Source organism: Schistocerca cancellata, chromosome 1 (assembly GCF_023864275.1).
Source record: "Schistocerca cancellata isolate TAMUIC-IGC-003103 chromosome 1, iqSchCanc2.1, whole genome shotgun sequence".
Lineage (NCBI taxonomy): Eukaryota > Metazoa > Arthropoda > Insecta > Orthoptera > Acrididae > Schistocerca > Schistocerca cancellata.
The window spans coordinates 834,508,007-834,534,183 of NC_064626.1; the positions used below are offsets into that span (position 1 = coordinate 834,508,007).

Here is a 26,177-nt window from a genome sequence, read left to right on the forward strand (position 1 = left end):
AGCCTGTTTATAGGCGAAGAACAACATTTGTGGCGCATATTTCGAAAGATTAAATTACTATTTGCTTTTGTTTACAATTTTCTGACCTTTTTAATCTATATATGTCACCTTGGACTTGGACTTAGTTGGTCTATGTAAACGATGATGTCTGATTCTGACCGTTTTTCGAATTCATTCCAATTGAACACTTCACATTCACTGTTCACTGTGTGCTGATTGTGTGTCTTTACTGTGTATAGTGTTGTCAACTGTCGTTGTGTGGTTTTCGGTCTTTAGTTTGTGTGTGGTGTATGTATGTGTTTGCCATCCGTTCATCTGTTATACATGTGCGTGTGCTGTTGCGTGCGTACGTGTGTGTGTGCGTGTGCGTGTGTGTGTGTGTGTGTGTTTATGTGTGGGAGTGTGTGGGAGGGGTGGGGTGGGGGGATTAGAAGGATGTTGGTGGCTGGGCGTGTGGGTGGCTAGGTTGGTGTTTATCTTATGTTTGTAGCGCAGATAAAATTATTATTTGGTCTGGCTATGTTCAAATCTCTTTTCTTTATTGTTTTAGTGAGTAACATGATTGGCCATTTGATACTTATATTGATTTGGTCATTTCCACTTTCTTGTTCATTTCAAGGACTCTTTCTATGTGCAAGCTTTCGTACAATGCTAGAAGTTTTCTGCTGTAATTGTTCGTTCTAATAATTTTCATGTCCTGTTCCATGTTAGATGTTAGTCTTTTTTATTATAGGGTTGCTGTATTCATTGTTTTTGGCTATGAGCCGTACTGTTTCTTATCCTATTTTCATTCATTTTTATTCACCCTTCACACAACGTGTTGCAGAGCTGCTACCTTGAGGTGTTGTGAATGACTCGATGTGACGTGTATAACTGTGTCTTTTTCTGTTGCTTTTCTCTAAATGTCACATTTTTACTCGTTACTGTGACTTTTTATTGCTGTATCGAAAATGTTTATTTGTTTTTGCGTTTATTTTTCCATATAATGTAAATACTCAACCACAAAATCAAAAGACAACTAATGAAAATCAGCATCACACAAAAGCACCACAGAACTCCACAAACAACATAGACAATGCAGTACACACAAACAAAAGTACATCAACACTTAAGACATAACCAAACGAACAAAAGAAGTAGCTCATTTTAACGTACAAACACAAATCAACACAAAAATTGCAAATTTACTGAAGAAACAAGGATCACTCATATTATATATAAAGAAACATTTTCCACAACAGTTACAAACAACAGCAGTCAAAACAAACAAATGCCAAGGAGCCTGTATATAGCAGTTAGAATGTCAATACTGCGAATCAGTGTTTCTGGGCATGACAGGCAGATATTTCAAAACTAGACAAAGAGAATACATACGGATCTGGAAGTATGAAAATAGCTATTCTAACTTAGATGAACATCGAATAAAGAATGGATATGAAGAGTCCAACGTGAAACCGGATATGAAAATTATTAGGAACAGGAATTACAAAAAATAACTCCCAACATTACAGGAAAACTTGAACATACAAAGACCTCTGACAATGAACAATAAAGTAATAAACTATCAAATCAACATACGTAACAACTCACTGATCATGTTAGCCACTAAAACAATAATAAACAGATGTAGAACGCCACCAGACTAAATAATCACTTAATCTGTCACAATACTCACAAAAAATCCTCATCCCTAAACACAGACACTAACACACAAACACTGTCTCTCTATCTCTCTCTCTCTCTCTCTCTCTCTCTCTCTCTCTCTCTCTCTCTCCCTCACCCCCCTCCCCACACACACACACATACAAGCATTACACACGCACGAATATCAAACTACATACAGATACCACAACACAGACGGAAGGCAAACGAAATTCATATAGCGACAGGTGGGGACACTGTACACAGTAAATAAGCAACCAACACGAGGACCCCATATCTTCTTCTCGTCTTATCCTAAATGAATAAACAAAAGTGTTCAACTGAAATGTATTCGAAGAATGGCGAAAATAGGGTATACTGTCTTACTCAGGTCAACTAAATACCACTACAGGACGACACATATGGATCAGTAAGATAACAAAATAGTAAGCAGAACCAAATAATAATTTAACGTATCGAAACTTGCACCACAAAAAATTGTTTCCCACCTAACGACAAGAGAGTAGCAAAAACGGTGATATAGCAACAAATTTGCAATCATAATACAAATTCAAAGTCACTGTAGATGCTTCACAAATAAAAAAAGACAGCCTTTCATTTATTTACATAGACAAACAACATCTCAAAGAATAAAAAAATTGCATTTTATCACTTGTTTCAGACATCTTGTGTTTCAGTGTAGATAAACACTTCTTCTTAATTAAAATAAAAACTTCCATTACCACAAATCTTTCTTATCCAGGGGTACAAGTGACAACCTTGTGTACATGGAATTCAGTCATACCAGTCCAACTACTCCCATGCAGTTTTGTTGTATACCATATAATATGCACTGTAGATGACACATTGACGACAATCCGTGATCATTAGACGTTTCGTCTTATGTGAAATTGTCTTATCTTCATTCTCTGTTCGGACAATTAAGAGTAGTTTTGTTGTGTTGCCCACTTGATAACGTGCTAGCGACCAACACTCATATATCACAGAGTATACTTCATGCAACTGTAACCGTTCAGATTAGGATAAAACGAGAAAAACACATGGCGTAGTCATGTGTTACTGCGCATTTAGCTTATGTTGCTGGTATTTATGTCACCAAGTGAATAACTGACATACACGTGCATCTGCACTACCTTCGGTACTTATTGTATTCCTGTGTCGACCCTGTATGCCCAGTAATTACATAGTGCACATATACGTAGCTGCAATAATTTACTATACATTCCATGCCGACGTACATCTTTTATTGCAAACTTCTGGTGCAGTCTACCAATATTACTTGAATTACCTGCGATGTTAGGAGTAGGAGAGAGCGTTGTACTATGGAACACAATTTTTCAGACTCTTCTCTAGCCACTCCGCTAACAGAATTTTAAAATATTCTCTTACTCAGTTTTGAAATGGTAGCACTGACTTGATGCTTGCTGCTGTGTGTGCCATGTACAGCATTTTGATCTATATTGGCAACAGCCGAACTAGGTTGGCGGTAACTCTTTGTCCCGGCGTAGCGGAACCTTTCTGCTTCAAATTGGTTTATGCGGGCGGACGAGTGAGCTTTGAAGGAAGAAGGAACTTGCAGCAGATTGTGAAACAGTCTGGCCGACGGACAGTGGAGGACAGTACGCTGGTTGTCGCTAGTGGCGTGCAGGTTCGCAGCGCCGCTGTTTGTTTACTGGATGCTGCGCTTGACAGGGCGGTTAGCGGTTCGCTCGGTGTATATGGGATACACAGTGGCTTGTAGCAGGCGGCCTGCATATAACGTGTCCCTGGAGAGCGGATGCGTGAAGTGGAATGCAGCTGTTGTGTTGATGGAATATTGGCTGCTGCTAATGTCGCTCAGCAGTATTAGTGTCGGCGGGTTTTCAGCTCTACCGTATTATAAGGTGCATCCATTTTTTGCTGTTGATCATGGCTATTAAAATTGGTGGTCTCTAATTATGTAGGTGTATTTTAGAGATCAGATAGCTGCTCAGAATATATTTTCTAAATGTACTGTAGTATACAAACAATTGGTTCCGGACCACTTGCTGGAACGGTTATTTATACGCCGGTATTATGCCACGTCAGTGGCTAGAATAAATTAAGTTGAATCAGTAACTGTACTAGTGGGTACAAGGAGATTGTTTATGCAAATGTCAAATACTGACAAGGGAACCTCCCCATCGCACCCCCTTGAGATTTAGTTATAAGTTGGCACAGTGGATAGGCCTTGAAAAATTGAACACAGATCAATCGAGAAAACAGGAAGAAGTTGTGTGGAACTATGAAAAAAATAAGCAAAATATACAAACTGAGTAGTCCATGCGAAGATAAGTAACATTAGGACACTGCGATTCAAGGAGCGCCGTGGTCCCGTGGTTAGCGAGAGCCGCTACGGAACGAGTGGTCCTTGGTTCAAGTCTTCCCTCGAGTGAAAAATTTAATTTATTTATTTTTAGTTTATGTGACAAGCTCTTATGTTTTCATCACTTTTTTGGGAGTGATTATCACATCCACAAGAAAACCTAAATCGGGCAAGGTAGAAGAATCTTTTTACCCATTCGCTAAGTGTACAAGTTAGGTGGGTCGACAACATATTCCACCAGTGTCGTATAGAATATATCAGACGTGTTTTCCCGTGGAGGAATCGGCTGACCTATGACCTTGAGATCAAATGTTTTCGGTTCCCACTGGAGAGGCACGTCCTTTCGTCTACTAATCGCACGGTTTTGCGGTGCCGTCGCAAAACACAGACACTAAACTTATTGCAGTGAACAGAGACGTCAATGAACGAACGGACATATCATAACTTTGCGAAAATAAAGAAAGTAAAATTTTCAGTCAAGGGAAGACTTGAACCAAGGACCTCTCGCTCCGCAGCTACTCACGCTAACCATGGGACGACGGCGCTTCTGCCTTCATATGTTCCTTGATGTTGCATATCTTGCGCATGGACTACTCAGTTTGTATATTTTACTAATTTCTTTCATGGTTCCACACAACTTCTTCCTGTTTTCTCGATTGATCTGTGTTCAGTTTTTCAAGGCATATCCACTGTGCCAACTTATAGCTAAATCTGAGGGGGGGGGGGGTGCGATGGGGAGGTTCCCTTGTGAGCTATACTGAGCAGTTTCGGGCGTAAGAGCAGAGATCGCGTTCTATTTCTGTGGACTCACTGAGCCGTGTGTCGGCTCTCAACATATATCACGCTGTTAATATTGTTCTGAGTCCTTCCATTCCATCATTAATTGATTCTTTCATATTTATCGTTATGCTGTATACGATCCTGTTGAGATTCCCCTCTGGCGGCGTGTCTGGTCTTATCGATCTTCGAGTCGTTGCTTCCTGTTAGCCTTGTGTAAGGGAATAAGAGATTTGGGGGGGTGGCCGGTTGGTCGCCTAGCGGTGACGAGTCGGTCGGTCGGTTTTTAAAATAGGGAATTAGAGAATGTCGCACGATGAGACCGCGGCGTGGCGTGGCGGTGGAGAGTTGGCGGTTGTTCCGAGAAGCCGCGTGTTGTATCCTGGCGGTGCGAGACGTGTGAGGCGAATTTACGGGACAAGGCTGTAAGCTCTTGCTGTGAACACCCGAGGGTTCAAAATGGCTCTGAGCACTATGGGACTTAACATCTATGGTCATCAGTCCCCTAGAACTTAGAACTACTTAAACCTAACTAACCTAAGGACAGCACACAACACCCAGCCATCACGAGGCAGAGAAAATCCCTGACCCCGCCGGGAATCGAACCCGGGCGTGGGAAGCGAGAACGCTACCGCACGACCACGAGATGCGGGCAACACCCGGGGGCCACGGCTGTGGTTCCGAGTCACTACTTGGTGGGAGCGGCAACGGATGTCTTTAAATTGTTTGTCTGGAGGCGGAAATGATGGACTAGTAACTCGCCTAACCTGAGGAGTGGTATTTCGCCGTCGTGGGTGCAGAGAAGACGAGGGCTCCGGTGACAGACCGCGTGGCTGCGTGACTGTGTCCAGTTGGGTACGCTGGCGACGTGGACACGGTCGGGTGTGAGGAACCTTTGCATCGGAGTTCACCTGCTGTCACTCCAGGCCAATGCCGGGATGGTTCCTCTGAAAGGGCACGGCCGACTTCCTTCCCCATCCTTCCCTAATCCGATGAGACCGATGACCACGCTGTCCGGTCTCCTTCCCCAAACCAACTAACCAACCACCTGTTGTTTCTCTGATAAACTGCAAGTTAAGTTGGTTAAAGGCTTAGATGTTAATTGAAGAATTTTGGTTTTTGTAACCAGCGTCTTTCCTGCCTTGTGGCCTCCTGCGATCGGATTTCCTGTCCCTGTCGCCGGTGTAATTACAGACAGTGATCTTTTGACTTCTTGTTAGTACTGCCGGTGAGGAAGTGTATTTTTGGGCAGGGATTATGGTTCTTGATTTGATTCCTCCTCCTCCCCTGGCCTCGCGTAAGGTCGATGTGACTGCTGAATGTGAGGCGTTGTGGGTCTGTTAGTCCGCTTCTAGCCTGAGCATCGTTCGGGAGACAATTGTGGCCGCCCTTACACCCGTTGTAAAATTTAAATGGTATTATTTTACTCTGATTGTTTTTGGCCACTGTTTAAAAAGGTTAAGTTTGCCTTTCATTGGTGTTTTTTTTTTTTTTTTAAATTACGTGGCTTTAAAATTTTTAGTTATTGTAAAAGGTGGATGACTGTATCTTTACTTTGATTGTTTTAATCTACTTGGCATCCGTTGAAAATGCTAGTTCTGCCTCCCTGTTAGGGAGCCCTTGTAATTTAATATCTTGTTGTGCCAAAATTTAAAAGAAGTGGCTCCCTACAAGTTCGGTAGCGAAATTGTATGCAAATTGGTGTTTTTTTTCTTTACTTGGAAAGTTTTAATTTTGTTATTAAATGCTTTATCAAAGTCTGTTTTAAGTAAATGCCTGCTACCTTTTTTGGATCTGTTCCTGGTCAAGTGGTAAAGAAATGACTTTTAATGGTTGAAGTAATCAATAAAGAAATTGTAAACTGCAACTCGACAGTAACCAACTAATTTTGGCCCCGTTTCCCAACTGGGGTTTTCCTTGATTAATCGTAACACCCGCCTCACTGACACAGACTAATGCTGGATTCTAATGGACATGTTATTGTAAAGCACTGGAAGGGACACGATCAGCTATTTATAAAAAAAGGGAACCTGTCTTCCAACTCAGATTATGTCCTAGTCTTTGAGCATTAAGAACTTTCTAGTGCTATAGACAATTTTCGTTTTGGATTGGTATCAGCTGCTACGTTTATGTGGGCCTCATAAGTCAGTATGAGAGAGGCAGTTCTTTACTCTTTGTGTAAACACCATTGAAAGTTATTGTAGGATAAGGTTTTGATTGCTGTATTAAACTGTGAAGTTTATTGATTTAAATGAGAGGTGTTGATTTCTTTCTACGGTTTGTCTCAGGAATAAAGTACTGTCTTTGAATATTTGTTTGTGAAAGTAATTTTTGTTTCAACCTTTAATACTTTTAAACTGAATTGTGGACTGATCTAAACAGGAAATCATCGATTGCAGCTTTATTCATATTTGGTCTTTAAATAAATGTTTTAAAAAGTGCAAATGTAATCCAGGCTAAATCAATCGCCGTACCCTTTTCCACTGTATCCCAGCTACCTCCATCAAGTGTCTTTCCGAACTTGCAAAAATTACTCCGTAAAAGTACGGTTTTTGGAAATCAGAAAAACTCTTTCCAGACGCAAAAGGGCCATGTACCTCGAAACAAATGTAGTATGGTTTTTGGAAATCAGAAAAACTGTTTCCAGACGCAAAAGGACCATGTACCTGGAAATAAATGTTCTATTCAAATTTAAAAGTGTTGCAATAGAGAAAATCGTGTTACTACTGTGTTGTAAAGAAACAGTTACATGTTGCAAACTGAAATAGAGGCTGTTGGCAGTTAACACAAAATTCCATTTTCAAAACAGGGAAAATTGTCTTGGCATTAAGTAAATACATTTCATTTGCAAATCTCAGGCGTCCCATGGTAGAAGTTCCATTTCAGGGTACAAGATGGTGCACGAGCGGCAAAGTATGGTCCACAGATTATGTAACAATTTTTAAAAATATACGAAATTTTACTCACTACAAACTTATATAAGTGAAATATTAACGGTATCATCCAAATAGCCTTAATGCATTATTCAACACTTAAATATACAGAACCCGTAATATTTACAAACGCTGCCACAGTGCAACCTTATGTCTCGCAACAACGAAAACAAATGAAAAATCCAGGTACTGCTTGTGGCGGCTTCTAGTACGCATTCCTTAATGCGATTTAAAACCAGTCGTTACAATTAAATACTAGCCAAGAAACATCATGTGTTCCTAAGTATACTGTCCTCCAAGAACAACACTCTCTCTCGCTAAATGAACGTTACTAAGAAACCCTAAGTGAAGTACTCTTTGAAATCTGTGTTAACGCAAGCGAACAGTTCACTACTAATCAATTATCTGAAAAATTTAAAAGCGACTATTTGATCATTTTCTTGCTCTAATTCCATCACTTGTTTGCCTGGTATAATGTTCCAACACCTTCGGCTGATCGCATGTCAAAAATTGGCCAGAACAGCCTCTGCCCCAAAGTATAGATATAATTGAAGGGCGCTATGTATCAGTATTCATGTTAGAGAATGCGTACCTATGTTCCAAAAACGCGGCAAATAACAAGGATTTTTCGTTGTTCATATTCTGTTGGTGATAAAAAGGAAGGATCAAGTGCTTTCGATAGCTCTTTGGCTGCCCTTGGGCAGGGTCAAAATGTGAATATTACACACTTCCTCCTTCTTAGGAAAAGGAAGAAATCTATTGGTTCTTTTTGGGTTTGATGTGATCTACGGTGGACTTATGGGGCGTCCGGAGGAACAATTAGTTCATGGAAGGTTTCTCGGAAAAAACTCCAAAAAGGTTTTTTTAATTTTTTTGCCATAATTTCGCCGTCACTGGCGGACCAAAACCCAGTCGAGGGTTCCAGGACGACTATGCAAACAAACGGCTGAAATTTTTAGGGTATATTTATAAGATCCAGATCTCGAATAACCTTGAAAATTTTCTTGAAACCCTACTTCTACACGTAAAATCCGGAGTGAGGCGAAACTTAAATAATAAATAAACGAAGCAAATGTTAACAGTATGCTTTTTAGGTATATATTTAGAGGAACCACATCACTGTTTTGAAAAACCTTTATCCGTTATTACCGCGGATGCCGACACGGTTATGCACAAAAAAACGCTGTCATTTTTACGATCTCTTTCTAAGATCCCGATTTCGAAATACCTTGAAAGTTTTCTTCAAATCTTTATCCGTTTCCGAGATACATAGGTTCAAAGTTACCCTCGCTGTACACGTGAAATACGCAGGTAAAATTGGGTGAGAGAATGTAGTTTACAAAGTGACGTAGCACGGAGAAGTATGCTGTAAAGTATCTTTGTTATCATCTGGGAAACCTAACTTGTAGTACTGAAGCACATCTACAACTTTTACTCCGGACTGAGGTTTAAAAATAGTTTTGCATTATTTCAGTTTCTCATACGCAAAGTACCTAAGTTTCACTGACCAGTACATTTCTTTTCATAAGAGTTACACGTACTGCTGACACAGGAAAAAGAAGTGAACAAGCTGTAAAATGCTCCTATCGGAGCACAAAAAAATAGCAGCAAGTGGTTGTCTTTTAGAAAGAGCGAAGGACACAATTTCAATAAGGAAAGGGACTCAGTCGCAGTCGAAGATAGTTAACAGCGACAGAAAAGTGCTAGGAAAAGAACTGACGGAGACAGTGTCAAAGAGAGGGGGGAGGGGGGTAGGAATGAATGGAAAGTTAACGTGGGTGAGCACCCGTCATAATGATGAGAGACAGAGTATAAGAGAATGACAACGAACAAGAAAAAGATAGTGCCGGTGAGTAGAAACAGCAGCAGTAGGAAGGAAGAAAGGAATGAGATATTAGTAGTAAGACAGGCCAAGAGGCAGACAGTAACAGTGGGAGGATACTGCAGTAGTAGGACATAACGAAGGGGACTCTAGCTGCGACACAAGAGACAATGACAGAGAGCTACAAAGAGATAATGACGATGAGTTGGACTGAATGAGCGAGTGATGAAGGGCAGCTGGGAGTGAATAGTTGCGAGCTACTTGCAGCGATCGACTCATGGGTGTGCATGAGCTACAGTTAAGGGATTTAGTAACATTTCGAGGTGAGGAGGAAGTTAAAAAAAGCGCGAATGTGTTTGCATGCCAAAACTTTTGAGAAAATTTTAAGGGTGCTTAGGGACGTAGAATAAGGCAGCTGGCACCCCAACTGTCAGTCATAATCATTTAAATAAACAGGAAGATACTAGCATTTTTTTTGCTCTGATAGGAGCGCTTTACCACTGGTAACAAACTTGACTAAATTAAGAAGGCAGCTGCTAAAACAAGAGACAGTATTTCCCTACGAATCATTTCTAAGAGAATGAGAAAAGAAACAGTTAATTTCTACTTTCTTAATTCGAGACCCTGTGATACACACTGTATTTGGCAAAGGCGAAATTTGGAGTCAGAGATTATCCAAATGTAAACAGCAAGGTGAAATAGATTAGGTGAAAAGTGAGGAAAACTTGAGTTCAGAATGAGATTTTCACTCTGCAGCGGCGTGTGCGCTGATATGAAACTTCCTGGCAGATTAAAACTGTGTGCCGGACCGAGACTCGAACTCGGGACCTTTGGCGTTCGCGAGCAAGTGCTCTCTCTACCAACTGAGCTACCCAACCACGACTCACGCCCCCTCCTCACAGCTTTACTTCTGCCAGTACCTCGTCTCCTACCTTCCAAATTTTACAGAAGCAGGAGAGCTTTTGTAAAGTTTGGAAGGTAGGAGACGAGGTACTGGCAGAAGTAAAGCTGTGAGGACGGGGCGTTAGTCGTGCTTGGGTAGCTCAGTTGGTGACCACTTGCCCGCGAACGGCAAAGGTCCCGAGTTCGGGTCTCGGTCCGGCACACAGTTCTAATCTGCCAGGAAGTTCCAACTCGAGTGCAGTTGGGAGGTGTGGCTGTGCGTTACCCTGGCAGGTCTTCCAGTCGGAGCCGAGGATGAAGCCGGGCGGGCAGAGGCAGAAGGCGCTGCCCAGCGTGTTGAGGCAGCCGTGCGAGCAGCCGGCCGAGCCGTCGGCGCACTCGTCCACGTCCTCGCACGTGTGGCCGTCGGCGGCGAGCCGCGTGCCGGGCAGGCCCTCGCACGAGCACCGGTAGCCGCCCCACTCGTTCTCGCACCGGTCCTGGCACGGCCCGTGCCCGTTCCGCAGCAGACACTCGTTCACGTCTGCAACAGCGCGCACGTTGCTGTCCAGCCTTCAGGAACGGACTTTCAGAGTATCCGAAACGGACGTCAATTCGAAACAATGGTTCAAGTGGCTCTGAGCACTGTGCGACTTAACATCTGAGGTAATCAGTCCCCTAGAACTTAGAACTACTTAAACCTAACTAACCTAAGAACATCACACACAGCCATGCCCGAGGCAGGATTCGAACCTGCGACCGTGGCGGTCCCGCGGTTCCAGTCTGAAGCGCCTAAAACCGCTAGGCCACCCCGGCCGGCCGACGTTAATGCGGCGAATGCATCTTACGTATATCACCTGAGCTACAAGTAAGGTTCGCAGCACTGGAAGAGTATCTTTGCTATGAAATGAGCGACGGAATACGCTTGGAATTTTGGCGTTATCAGCACAGGGTGGGTTTCTGGAGTTTGGATGGAATGTGTAGTGGATTACCCAGGATGAAGAACAAAAGGACACTCACAAGGAACAATATCTCAGCCTACGTTTTGATACTAACTGAGCACCTTTTTAACCACTGGAATCAGATCAAGAAAACACTGGAGTTCTGGACAGCCTCGCGGGATTAGCCGAGCGGTCTAGGGCGCTGCAGTCCTGGATTGTTTGGCTGTTCGAGTCCTCCCACGGGCATAGGTATGTGTGTTTGCCCTCAGGGTAATTTAGGATAAGTAGTGTGTAAGCTTAGCGACTGATGACCTTAGCAATTGAGACCCATTAGATTTCACACACATTTGAACATTTTGAACAGTTCTGGACATGCAGACGACCAGTGGGTTCTGTTTGAGAGGAGTCCAGATCCTGGACGGATAAGAAATGTTATGAAGCATTAGTGATGGTGAAAATCTGGCGCATATGTAACAATCTGTAACTGGAGGTTGTAACGCCGGAAACGCATATCCTCCTATTTCCATCTATTGCACTGGAAATTTTTTTCCTTATTTTGTTACCTGAAGATATAACATTTCTGTGTCTTTGTATATTGTAATTGTTTTATTATTTGTATATATATGCTTTTATGTCGATGTATAATTGGTTTGTTTTGTGAATATTATTTGTATTTATACGCTGTGCCTGGCCTAGGGAAAACTATGCTATCGAACGAATACATCGATAGGTCGTGTGGAGAACCGAAGTGTTTAGGATCTTTGGTAGTGTTAACTCTGTCGCGTGGAGCGCGGGCAGAGGAGAGTCTGGCTGGAGGAGGGCAGTGGAGCAGGTGTGTTGTGTGACGCTCCCGCGAGTTGCAGCGCTTTCGGGGTTTGGCAGCATGTAATTGCGCTCGACTTGCTATGTTAGATTCTGACACGGTGTCACGGTCGGGAAGCGTTAGCTGGCACACATCAAGAGCCCGTTTCACCTGGTGACCGTGTCGAGAAGAAGGCGCGCCAGCATCCAGCTTCTGCAACAGCGACGGCCGACAATGAGTGACCGTCGCCACCTCCTCGATCGACGGCTTCAAACCTTCAATCAACCAACAAGGAAGACTGGAAGCATGTAAAGTTTTAGAACTGTATGGCAGACCTCAGCTTTTCAATCTGTTCCATTTTCGTAACTATAATTACAGCAACTTAGCATGAACATTTGTTGGTCATTGTCCCAATTGCATTACCAAGCAGGGTCCCTTACTTTTCCGAAATGAACCCGAGTGTCATTGAAATTCAGACGCCAGAATTAAACTAATATCATTCCATTTCACTGCTTAAATTTCAAAGTTCAGTTAAAGTATTCATAGCTGGCTACAATATTTAGATTACACAAGCACAAATTAAGAGTACGAGTTTTGTTACCGTATTTTAGCTTACCTGTGACTGCAGCTCGGCTTGGTACGTATTAAATGCTACTATTGTTAATTGTCCAGAATAATTTAATTCAAGTTCAAAGTTAAATCTCTTATTTCTTAATTGCGTAGATTAAAGTAGCTTTTGAAATGATTGTTGTGGTAGCCCAAGACTAACCGTATTTTACTGAATTTCGATGTGCTTCAGAAAGAAAGCTCACTATTAATTTCAGTCACTAAATTAGCTTTCAATTTTCCCGCTTTTGTTAATTCTTTTGCTAAATTAAGTCAGAGTCTAGCGAAATTTAATACTTCTGACAAACTTTCAGTTTTCACACTACACGTGTCAACCTTCAGTTGCCACGCTTCTGGTGCTAATTATATGTGTAATAACCTTTCATTTTCAGTTACTACAGTAATTGTCCATAGGACTGGAGACCGTAATTTCTCCCAAATCTCAAATATCTAATTACCGCTAGTTAATTGTTCACGTAACGGCCGCACATTTACTTTCTTTATTAACTTTACCGCTTTTCAAAATTAATTTCCACCAGCTTCATTAGCATTTTTCCTTTCATTTAGATGTAACACTTTCCTCCTTCTTTACCGACAGATTAACTTCGGTGACGATTGCTTTTCCCAAATTTCCATTAGGTACACGCGGTTTAATTTTGCACTGTATTAAGGTCGATAAGTGAGGGGGAGGTTACAAGGTGTACAGGGTGTTTGTTTTCAAATGGTTGGTTCAAATGGCTCTGAGCACTATGCGACTTAACTTCTGAGGTCATCAGTCGCTTAGAACTTAGAACTAATTAAACCTAACCAACCTAAGGACATCACAAACATCCATGGCTGAGGCCAGATTCGTACCAGCGACCGTAGCGGTCGCTCGGCTCCAGACTGTAGTGGCTAGAACCGCACGGCCACTCAGGCCGGCTATTTGTTTTAACTAAATGTCCCGAAAACGACGCATTCTACAAAAGAAAAGAATATTCTACGTCGAAAGTTCATATTAGCAGTGCGGACAACGTCTGTGCTACGATTGGCCACCTTCTAACCACAGCTCATGCATGGACGGGGTTCGACATTGTATTTTCAAATTAAAACTATTTTCGTATTGCATATTCGGATTCAACGCCAAAAAATATGTGCGATTTACTTAAAAGATTGTTTCCCATTCATAGTAGATGGCGCTGAAATCGACAAATACACTGACCACTCAAGAGAACTGCTACACCTGCTTAATATCGTGTAGGGCCGCCGCGAGCATACAGATGTGCCGTAATACGACATGGCATGGGCTCGACTAATATCTGAAATAGAGCTAAAGGGAACTGACGCCATGAATCCCGCAGGGCTGTTCATAAATCCATAAGAGTACGACGGGGGTGAAGATCTCTTCTGAACAGCACGTTGCAAGCCATCCCAGACGCGCTCTATAATTTTGATGTCTGGGGAGTTTTGTGCCCAGTGGAAGTGTTTAAACTCACAAGAGTGTTCCTGGAGCCAATCTGTAGCAATTCTGCATGTGGTGGGAGTCGCATTCTCCTGCTGCAATTGCCCAAGTCCATCGGAATGCATAATGGACATGAATGGATGCAGGTAAGGTGCAGGTAATCGGACAGGATGCTTACTAACATGTCACCTGTCTGACACGTATGTAGACGTATCATGTGTCTCATGTCACTCCAACTACACACGCCCCACACCACTAGAGAGCCTCCCCTAGTTTGAACAGTCCCCTGCTTACATGCAATATCCATGGAATCATGCGGTTCTGACCATACCCGTAGACGACCATCTGCACGATATAATTTGAAACAAGACTCGTCCGACCAGGCAGCATGTTTCCAGCGTAAAGCTTTGTGTCGTGCAGTCATACAGGATACACGAGTGGGCCTTCGGCTCCGAGACTCCTTATCGATGATGTTTCGTTGAATGGTTCGCACACTGAAACGTGTTGACGGCCCAGAATTCAAATCTGCAGCAATTTGTGGATTGCACTTCTGTCACGTTGAACTACTCTCTTCCGCCGTTGTTGGTCCCATTCTTGCAGGATATTTATCGCCGTTGCCGGAGATTTGATGTTTTACCGGATTCCTGATATTCACTGTATACTCGTGAACTGGTAGTACGGAAAAATCCCCACTTCATCACTACCTCGGAGACGCTGTGTCCCATCGCTCGTGCGCCAACTATAACACCACATTCCAATTTACTTAAATCTTTATGACCTGCCATTGTAGCAGCAGTAACCGATCTAACAACTGCGCCAGACACTTGTTGTCCTATATAAGCGTTGCCGACCGCAGCGCCGTGTTCTGCATGTTTACATATCTCTGTGTTTGAATACGGTTGCCTATACCAGTGACTTTGACGCTTAGGTGTATACAGCGTGCCTGTTTTTGCAGTTAAGAACCGAGGCATTTGGTTCTACATTTAATTTACGTTTTAAATGTAAATATTTTTGTTCTGATGGTCAATATTTATGATCCATATCTACTTTACTGTTGAAGAATTGATTGTACAGGTAAATATGGTTACCCGTCTCGATCTCTGGTTATAAACGACGTTTATCGTCATCCAGGAACAACGACAGGAATGTAATAGTTTTTCCTTTTCATCTTGATGTTTGATATCGATGAGTCCCCTTGCCTCTCATCATTGTGGTTCTCGGTTTCTGTGAGTATCCATGGCAGGTGCACGTGTCACTATCTCTTCATGGAAGTTTTACCTCATTACACCGTTTTTGATTTGTATTCTGCCGGCAGCCGTGTCGCGGCCAGTGTGATAATTACGGCGATTAGATGGAAAAATACCCCAAAATGAGTCACCCTGGAATTCGAGCGTGACGTCCGATGGTTTGGGGACTCGCCACATTCAACCCCGTAGGGAACAGAAAACTGCGTTACCCCAGTTTTATTTGTACTCTATAATCACATATGCAACACTCAAATAATTAATATTTGAACATCAGTATCAACCGTTAGAAAAGAAAGGTTTACATTTACATGGTAAATGAAATGTAGAACTAGATGCATGCGTTCTCAATTGCAAAAATAGGCACACTTGGTATATATCGATTACAGCGCCATCTACCATGAATGAAAACCAATTGTTTGAGAAAAATGTACGTATTTTTTGTCTTAAGGTCCGTATATGCAATAAAATTGGGAGGATCCAATCTGAAAATAGAAGCTGACCCCTCCCACGCAGGAAGAGCGGTTAGTAGGTGGCCAGTTGTAGTATAGACAGATCTTCCATTTACTAACATAAACTTTTCACGTATACCACTTTTTCCGTACGAACCGTCTTTAACGAGTTATTTAGTTGCCTTAAGTTAAAATAAACAACGTGTTTAAAACGACCGAAGTAGTCTTGAAAGGTACATTGTGTAAGACATGGTATTCAACCATCAGATTAAACAACGCGTCTAGGTCTCCATGCACCAGTTTGTCTGCATCGCGACTCAGTGCAGCATACTACCCGACACAGTGAGAAAATATCATGAGGCAATCCTTTCGGCAATAGTTTCAATAGAAGCACATAAAGGAAAGCAGTGAGAGAGCACAACAGCTTTTACGGGCCTACAGAACAACGCCAACAGACCCTTGGGACTATCCCCACGGACTTGTACATCTATAGGACGGTAGCCGCTCACTGGCTGTGAAGGGGAAATAAAACATGCGCAATAGCTGAAGAAGTTCTGGGCTGTCAAGCTGCAGTACAGAGCAGGATAGACAAGGAATGGCAATGTATGTGGACGAATACATGTGCTGGCAACTGGGTGCTTTCACTTCTGCCTACAGATGAAGAACGACGCAGAACGAAGCACTTAAATCAACCGTGAAGGTGTGCGCTACATCTCCTATCCACACAAATTTAGTAGCGAAGTACAGGGTGTTTCACAATGTTTCGACAGTTTCAAATTTGAATAACACACAAAGTAATCGTGAAACAAAGCTTAATATTTTATATTGTGTACATCATTTATAGAAGTTTATTTATGATTACTACAACGTATGTACAAGTAACGATCATTCGCGGCTACACAATATCCGAGGCGTTTCACCCAGTTTTAAACACACCTTTCTGCTAGAGGAATGTGGGAATATCATGGTGAGTTCGATCTTTTAAGCGTCAGCTTGTCTGCCGGACGTTTGGGAACGTCTTCGTAACGAACGACGATGGCTTTTTCATAAACTGCTACACACAAGTTCGATGCTCTCCGGCGCTCGGACTGTTTTCCGAAAGCCGGTTGACTGTCAATTCGATGCACTGGCAGCTGCACAGAGGTTTCTTACCAAAGTCTGTATTGTTTCTACGAGTAGGAACCGGATATCTCGGCTGAATCTTGACACGATTAAGAAAGGAACGATGCACGCGCAGACAGATGAGCCGTCGCGATATCGGCACTCGACCACGATCGCTTTATGTTGCTCGACCAATACGACAAGATTGACTGTATAAGTGATGAAACTTGGTAACTCCACGTTATTAATAGACAGCTCCATCGTCGCCGTATCTTGTTTTTGGCGCAAATTATTCAAATTTGATATCGTCAGAACATTGTGCAACACCCTTTATATGAAAACCGTCTGCGTCGTAGATTGTAACTCTGGATTATGGCATTCGTTATTGTAGGATCAGAGATCACGACCAAACTAGGTGGCGCAGTGGTTAGCAAACTGGATTCACATTCGAGAAGACGACAGTTCAGACCCGCCTCCGGCCAACCAGACTCAGCTTTTCCGTGCTTTCCCTAAATCGGTCCAGGCAAATGGCGGGATGTTTCCTTTTAAAGGGCACGGCCGATTTCCTTCCCCATCCTCGACACAATCCGAGCTTGTGCTCCGTCTCTAATGACCTAGATATCGACGGGACGATAAACCCAGTCTTCCTTTCTTTACAGATCACGATTCTGAACGACACAGATGTGTAGTCCGACCATTTTACACGTACGAAGTGGTGCTACGTAGGGAGGCTTGTGAAGCTGTCGCAGCACGTTGCGCTTGTTGAATTCCTGGCGCCACTGGCTCGATCTGTCGTGTGATTTCCCTCTGAGTTGAGACTGCTAAAATCTTTGATCTAGGTTGTGGCGGGGACGGAGCGTGTTGCGGCGTGGCGAGATGGCGAGTTGTAACGGAGCGAGGAGGACGGTGTGCGAGGCCCGCCCTGCGACTAAGGCGAGCACCTGCGCAAGCGTCTTGGGCACCGAGTCCGGGGAGTGGTTGCCGGGCATATTTGTGGCCTGATTTGAATCCGCGGCTGGCTTCGAGTGCCGCCTTCGTCCGTAGCATGGCCAGCCAGCTGTGTGATGTGGCACACCCATGAGAGAGTTGAAGCCAGTTTCGCTGTGCTGAATTCTGGGCCCCTTTCGAACCGGCAAGCTTCAGCTTCGATTCGTGAACTTCAGTTAAGTTTCGGATATTGAGGTCTTAACTAATATTTTCTTATTGATACTTATAGGTCTGCTGCGATCATTTGGATTTCTTAGCTGATCCATTTCACTTACCTTAAGCTGTTATAATTGGAAGCCTGCCCGTTTTCTATTTGGTAATTTTGCTTAACTGAAGCTGTTATTAAAGAAGACCTGCCTTTTTTCCATTTCGTAGTTTTACTTAACTGAAGCTGTTCTTCAAGAAGGCCTGCCTGTTTCGCATTTGATAATTTGGCTTACCTTAAGCTGTTGCCATTGAAGGCGTGCCTGTTTTTGGTTCGGTGGTTTCATTTAACTGAAGCTGTTATTTAAAAAATCCTGACTGTTTTTGTTTCGTAATTTTACTTAACTGAAGCTGCCTGTTGATATTTGGTAATTTTACTTGAACTGAAGCTGTTATTATTGAAGGCCTGTCTGTTGGTATTTGGTAATTTTACTCAACTGAAGCTGTTATTATTGAAGGCCTGCCTGTTGATAGTTGGTAACTTTACTTAACTGAAGCTGTTATTATTGAAGGCTGCCTGTCCCCTTTTAATTAAATGTTCAAATGTGTGTGAATTTCTAAGGGACCAAAGTGCTCAGGTCATCGGTCCCTAGCCAGGCGGAGTAACCGAGAAGTTCTAGGCGCTTCGGTCTGGAACCACGCGACCGCTACGGTCGCAGGTTCGAATCCTGCCTCGGGCGTGGATGTGGGTGTTGTCCTTAGGTTAGTTAGGTTTGAGTAGTTCTAAGTTCTAGGGGACTGATGACCATAGATGCTAGGTCCCATAGTGCTCAGCGCCATTTTGAACCATTTTGTTAAGTCCCATAGTGCTCAGAGCCATTTGAACCACTTTTTTATCTGCCCCTGGACTTACACACTACTTAACTAACTTACACTAACTTATGCTAAGAACAACACAAACACCCATGCCCAAGGAAGGACTCGAACCTCCGGCGGGGGGGTTTTAATTAAATTAAGAGTTATTTCATAGTTTGGGTTAGCTGAAACTCTTATTAATCAAGGCCTACCTGTTTCTATTGCTCGATTATTGACATCTGAAATGCTACTCAATCTGTATTGTGATTAACTGAATCTGTGGTTGCCAAAGGCCTACCTGTTTCAAATATATTTGTATCAATAAGGTAGTAACAGAATATGAAATATAATTGGACATTGGCCCTAACCTTTCGCCTTACATCCTTTTATCCTTGTTTGTCAGTCAAGCTACCCTTGGAAGTATGCTGCGCAGCCAGCCAGGACAGCGAAGGTTCGGCTCTCGTAGAAACGGTCGTAAGACCTAAAGCTGTCTTAGGCGCCCATCCATGGTAGTCGCAGACGCCTCCCGAAGGATAATTCCGGGGATTCCGTCCTCTGACCTAAGGAGATACAGACCACAGCTACACGGGAACGCAGCATAGGTTTCATTGAGGTAATGCCTCATCTTTTATAAATCCATATGTTGAGCATATTTCAGCCCTTCTGCTGACCTTTCTCCTCTTCCCAATCTTCTGTCTGTTAAGCAGCTTATCTACGCTTAACTATAAAGACATGTGTAGTGTTGAGTATTGGATATGTTGTTTGCACTTCCAGACTTATCTCTTCCAATCAAGCCGTCCTCCGCTTCTGTTCCTATAACTTTTTTCAGTTCTCCTGATCTTTAGTGGTGGTTTGTTCAATTTCCTACTGTCTTTCTGTACACGTCTCTCACTTAACTCATCATTGTACGATATAGATAATCACTGCTCTTAATCGGCTCCTTTGGTTCCTCGCTGAAGATTTTACTTTTTCTTACAATGATTTTCTCACACCCACGACGCTGGGAGTTATTCTATTAGTGCTATGGGCACTGTCAAATTTGGTTCTGTGGACTTCGAATTGTCTGAGATCCGGTGACGCTGTTATCGTCCCATGATAGTTACATTTATTTCGGGTCGCTTATTAGTCGTAGTAACCTGTTTGATTGAACCTTTTCCGTTATATTACGGTATATTGATAATTTTTACTTATGGACCGTCTGACAGCAACTTCATTAAACACAATTTTATTGCCACACGCGTTTCGTCTTTATTTTCTGCAAGGCATCATCAGTGACCTGGAATATGTACATGTGTTTGCTATTTAATTTACATTTTGTTCACTTTACCTATAGGCTATAAACAGTTCAGGTGATTGGTATTTCCTATTAAGTAGTAATGTTTTGAACTGTACTTACAGGTTGCGTGGACGATTTCCTACATATTACGCTCCTGTTGCATTTTTGGTGTTGTTCTTCTTCTTATAAATGCCAATTTGCGGTTTTTTCCCACATTTCACAGCAGAATGAACTAAACACTAGTGTTTCGATGCAATGTTTTGGTTTCTGTTGCCGACTGTCAGAAGTTTTTGCCAAAGATCGAATGTTATCACACAACCAGCACAAAAAAAAATACTCTTCCCCCTTCGCTTTCTGGACACACACACACACACACACACACACACACGCACGCACGCACGCACACACACACACACACACACACACGCACACAAATGCATGCACGAAGAGATCACAGATACTTCAATAATTACACTCGAAAGTTTGCTTTCATATTCTATTGATGGAATCTTGTTCGCATCCTCACAGATACTGTAGTTAAGTCGGTGCGCTAGCTTATCTTGTGCATAATGTTATTTGTTGTCACCAAGGCAAATCCTCATAATTAACGGAGAGCTATCCTTCTACTTTTGTGTTTTAAATCGTTCCAAGTGAACATTGATTTTTAAAAGTGTTTTAATGTCATAGTTCATTATTCTTAAAACGAATTTTACTGTCTCGCAGGGTATGCATTTTTATAGTGAATTCCCATTTTCGAGCAAATAGAAAGGCCAGAATATTTCAAATATTTATAATATACAGAGGTTAATGCTTGATAGATCGTATGTAAATTACGAAAAAAATACTTTGCGTGATCAGTCTAATTTCCCACACCTCAGTCAGTTATTAACTTACTTCATTTGTCGGTGTTGGTATCGTTAAAAGCTGCGAGTTATACGACTACATTAGCATTGTAGTCTTCACGGAACATATAGCAAACTCCACGAGATTGGAATTAGGATAGTTAAAGTCTTACAAATCATCTGGTCGAAAATGTACGTGACCTGTGTGTATCACGGGCATGTGCAAGGCTCAGTTATTCCTTTCATTTTGGCGACGGAATCACCACCCCTCCAAAACGACAGCGTTCCCTAATGAAGTAGTTAATCAGTCTATTTAAATAAACATTACACCTTTTAGTATCAATTACTAGTTCATACTATAAATAATTATGTTTCTATGGTAAATATTTACAACCTTGAGACACTTAACAAACGTAGATGCACTGTATGCCAGTACATTATTGCGAACAACGACGGTCGTGTCATAACACTTCCACATAATGTTGTGTGTGTGTGTGTGTGTGAGACTGACGCTTCCATTACTGTGTGTTACTTTTCAGTCTAAAAATTGGGACACTTGACCGCTTTCCGTTCAGTTTCAACTTACGAAAGTTAGTTACGTCCAGTTTATTTAATGAGGCGCACTCCCATCGTTTCAGAAATGGCGGCCATCAACAATGGAGACTCGAGAATGGAGATCGGCCCCTTGGAAATGAAACTGTGAAGGGCTCATTACTCTAGAGCGCTTTTTCCGGAGAGCGATAGTCGCTTCACAGTTTCAAGCACTCTTCCAAATGCTTCCAACGGACGAGAAATTTTGCTCTGTTATTTGCAGCTGCTCTCTTAGCTGTGATGGATAATTTCCGGAAGGGCAAAGATTATAACTTTTTACGTAAAAGTCGGGAATGGATAAGCCTTTTTTTAAAAAACAATAGGAAACTTCTCCTCACAACGGCAGTTGCCCATGATGATATTTCTTTATTTTAGGATTTTATGTAGAATGCAGAAATCAGAGTCTTTGTACATAGTGATGATAAAATGAAACTTTCTCGACATGTGCTATCACATATTGACTAATTTTTGTGCTTGATTAGATTTAGATATTAGCATGTAGGTTACATTTTCGATAAAGATCGAATTAATAAGGAAACTTGACACAAAATATAGTAAATGAGTTCTTATTTGATTATGGGTTCCAATGGACGAGGAAAAAGCTCTGTTATTTGCAGCTGGTCACTTAGCTGTGAGGTAGAGCGAAATTTATAAAATGTTCAAATGTGTGTGAATTCCTAATGTACCTAACTGTTTAGGTCATCGGTCCCTAGACTTACACACTACTTAAACTAACTTGCGCTAAGGACAACACACACCCCCATGCCCGAGGGAGGACTCGAACCTCCGGCGGGAGGGGCTGTGCAGTCCGTGACACTATGCCTCAAACCGCGCGGCCACTCCGCGTGCCGAAATTTATAATTTTTAGGTAAAAGTCATAAATAGATAAGCCTTTTTCTAAACAATAAGGAACTTCATTGTCAAATCGTATGTTACCTACGATGATATTTCTATAATTTAGGATTTTATATGTGGAAAGGGGAAATCACAGCCGTCGATGATGAAGTGAAACTTCCTAGACAAGTCAGACCATACACAAGCAAATGTACAATTTCCATAATTTTTGTGGTTGATAAAATACTAAGATAATTGGCATATTTTCGACAAAGAGTAAATTAATGAAAAAATCAAGCACAAAATATATTAAATGAAGTCTTACAGGATATATTAAACTTCTGTTTTTGTGGAATCCTTACAAAAGTATCAAACAAGTATAAATTTCTGTTTGTAATATTGAAAAAATTGACAATGAAGGCCTACCATAAAAAGTGGAAAGTAATGGTTCCTGCGGATTTATCACGACTTTTCCAATTCTCCATCGGTTCTTTACCTTTTTAGTAATGAATAGCTGAGGGGGTGTCATGAATGCGAAAAGATTAAGTATCAGTACCACTGGAAAAGAGCAAAAAGCAGCACTTCACAGTGTTCGCATCAAACACTGTACAGAGCGGCTGTCTTACCGAGGCAGTGCTTGCCGTCGGCGGCGAGTCGCAGACCCTCCTTGCATGCGCAGCTGTAGGACCCGGCAGTGTTCACGCACTGGTGCTCGCAGCCGCCATTGTCCGCGATGCATTCGTCCACGTCTGAAATGAAAAAAAAGTGTCGTAGCAGAAGTAAAAACACACGAAACTGTGTTTCAAGTAGTGAAAACAAACAGGCAATAAATATTTATCGTCAAATAAAGATGCGATCCATATCAAACGACGTTTGTACTTCTAAACCAGTTCTGGTAGCATGATAGGGTACGGCCTTTTGCAATTTTCTCGTTGAATGCTGATACACCGACTACAGATAAAATGACAACTGCTTAACAACGCCTATATAAGACAACACGTGTGTGACGCAGTTGTTAGATCGGTTACTGCTACTACAATGGCAGGTATTCAAGATTTAAGTGAGTTACAACGTGGTGTTGTAGTCGGCGCACGAGCGAGGGGACACATCATCTCCGAGGAAGTGATGAAGTGGGGATTTTCCTGTACGACCATTTCACTAGTGCACCGTGAATATCAGGAATCCAGCAAACCATAAATTCTCCGACGTCGCCCCGACCGGAAAAAGATCCTGCAAGAACGGGACCAACGACGACTGAAGAGAATCGATCAACGTGACGTAAGTGCAACCCTTCCGCAAATTGCTGCAGATTTCAATGCTGGGCCACCAATAAGTATCACCGTGCGAACAATTCAACGAATAATCGTCGATATGGGCTTCTGGAGCCAAAGCTCCACTAGTGTACTCTTGTTGACTGCACGACGCAAAGCTTTACGCCTCGCTTTGGCCCGTCAGCAAAGACATTGGACTGTTTTGGAAACATGTTGCTAGGTCGGACGAGTCTCGTTTCAAATTGCATCGAATGGATGGACGTGCACGGGTACGGAGGGCCCGCCCGGTTGGCCGTGCGTTCTAACGCACGGCTTTTCAGGCAGGAAGGAGCGCCGGTCCCCGGCACGAATCCGCCCGGCTGATTTGTGCCGAGGTCCGGTGAGCCGGCCTGTCTGTGGATCGTTTTCAGGCGGTTTTCCATCTGCCTCGGCGAATGCGGGCTGGTTCACCTTATTCCGCTTCATCTACACTATGTCGGCGATTGCTGCGCGAAGAAGTTCTCCACGTAAGCGTACACCACCATTATTCTACCACGCAAACATAGGGCCTACACCCGTCTGGTGTGAGACGTTCCCTGGGGGGTCCACCGGGGACCGAACTGCACAATAACCCTGGGTTCGGTGTGGGATGGCGGAGGGGTGAAGTGGACTGCGGTAGTCGTCGTGGGGTTGCGGACCACTGCGGCTGTGGCAGGAACGGAGCCTCTCCGTCGTTTCTAGGTCCCCCGTTAGCAAAACAAAGCATAACATAACGGGTATGGAGCCCATCTCATGAATCCATAGACCGTGTTAGCAGGGCACTGTTGAAGCTAGTGGAGGCTCTATAATGGTGTGGGGCATGTGCAGTTCGAGTATGGGACCCCTGATACGTTTAGATACAACTCTGATAGGCAACGCGTACATAAGCATCCATTCATGTCCACTGTGCATTTCGACGGACTTGGGCAATTCCAGCACGACAATGCAACACTCCAAACATCCAGAATTTTAGAATGGCTACAGGCACATTCTTCTGAGTTTAAACACTCCTGCTGGCCACCAAACTCCATAGACCTGAACATTATTGAGCATATCTGGGATGCCTTGCAACGTGGTGTTCAGAAGAGATCTCCACTACCTTATATTCTAACGGATTTATGGACAGCCCTGCAGGATTCATGTTGTCAGTTCCGTCCAGCACTACTTCCCTACTTCAGACACTAGTCGAGTCCATGCCAAGTCGTGTTGCGGCTCTTCTGCGTGCTCGCGGAACAGTTTTTTGGAATAGTCACGCAACATATGTGAATGCATATTTGTGACCCACTTACGACCTAACTAATCAATTGCAATCAGATAAATGAATTGATGTACGAGTGATTGACAGTTTCCGTAGTAATCTAAAACAGATTTTATTAGAATGTTGGTTGGAAATATGGGAATGTTTTGAAAGCAGACTGGGCAACACGGGAACGGAGCGGAGCGCCGGAACCATCACAGATCCCACTGAGGACTTGCTAGAAGGCCAGCGAGAGGTGGGGGTCATTGGTAGTGTCGCGCCCGGCATGCACGCCGTGCCATGCAGATGGAACACAGTAAGGACATCGTGTGAAGACCACTTGCACAAATGTTGTATTAGGTGGGCAGAGGAGGAATTTCTAACGAAAAACACTACCATCTGACGAGCATAGAAAGGCGACTTTTGGGACGAACGTTGGACATTGCTATCTTGCAGGAGAAAAGAGAACCCCAAGCTCAAACTTTGAAAACCGTGGGACGCAACAGAAAGCACAAAAAGCTTTGTTTAAGGACATAATATATGCGGACATTGGTTCATAGAAACTTTGGCCAGAATGACTGAGAACCACGACAGTACTGGAGGAAGTCCGCCTCATCGGCTGATTGAGAGAGACAAAAGCAGCGAGAAATATTTTTTTTCTAGAGGAGAGTGGTACAAAAGAAATCGTAGATTAACCGCGTAAAACAGCCGAGAGAAGGGGACCAACCCACTCTAAGGAGCATTTTGAACGGTCCAAAGATTTAGTTCCTGCCCGCATCTCGTGGTCGTGCGGTAGCGTTCTCGCTTCCCACGCCCGGGTTCCCGGGTTCGATTCCCGGCGGGGTCAGGGATTTTCTCTGCCTCGTGATGGCTGGGTGTTGTGTGCTGTCCTTAGGTTAGTTAGGTTTAAGTAGTTGTAAGTTCTAGGGGACTTATGACCACAGCAGTGGAGTCCCATAGTGCTCAGAGCCATTTGAGCCATTTAGTTCCCAGACGGTCAGGCTGAACATTTACCGAACAACACAGAATACTGGAGTTTCATTTTCAGACGCCCTTGTGCAGAAATCACTTCTTCTTCTTCTTCCTCTTCTTCTACTTCTTGCTTGTTAGCCGGC

General features: G+C 43.0%; 1 protein-coding gene across 1 annotated transcript in view; it reads right to left on the minus strand.

Moving 5' to 3' along the window:
* LOC126106674 (fibrillin-2-like) overlaps positions 1 to 26,177 on the minus strand; it is a 174,949-nt gene that overhangs the window by 127,277 nt on the left and 21,495 nt on the right. The window contains exons 3-4 of the mRNA XM_049913079.1: positions 23,163 to 23,285; positions 10,707 to 10,964 (exon numbers count right to left, since the gene is read on the minus strand). Coding sequence (XP_049769036.1) covers positions 10,707 to 10,964; positions 23,163 to 23,285 — 381 coding nt within the window. The remainder of the gene's footprint in view (positions 1 to 10,706; positions 10,965 to 23,162; positions 23,286 to 26,177) is intronic.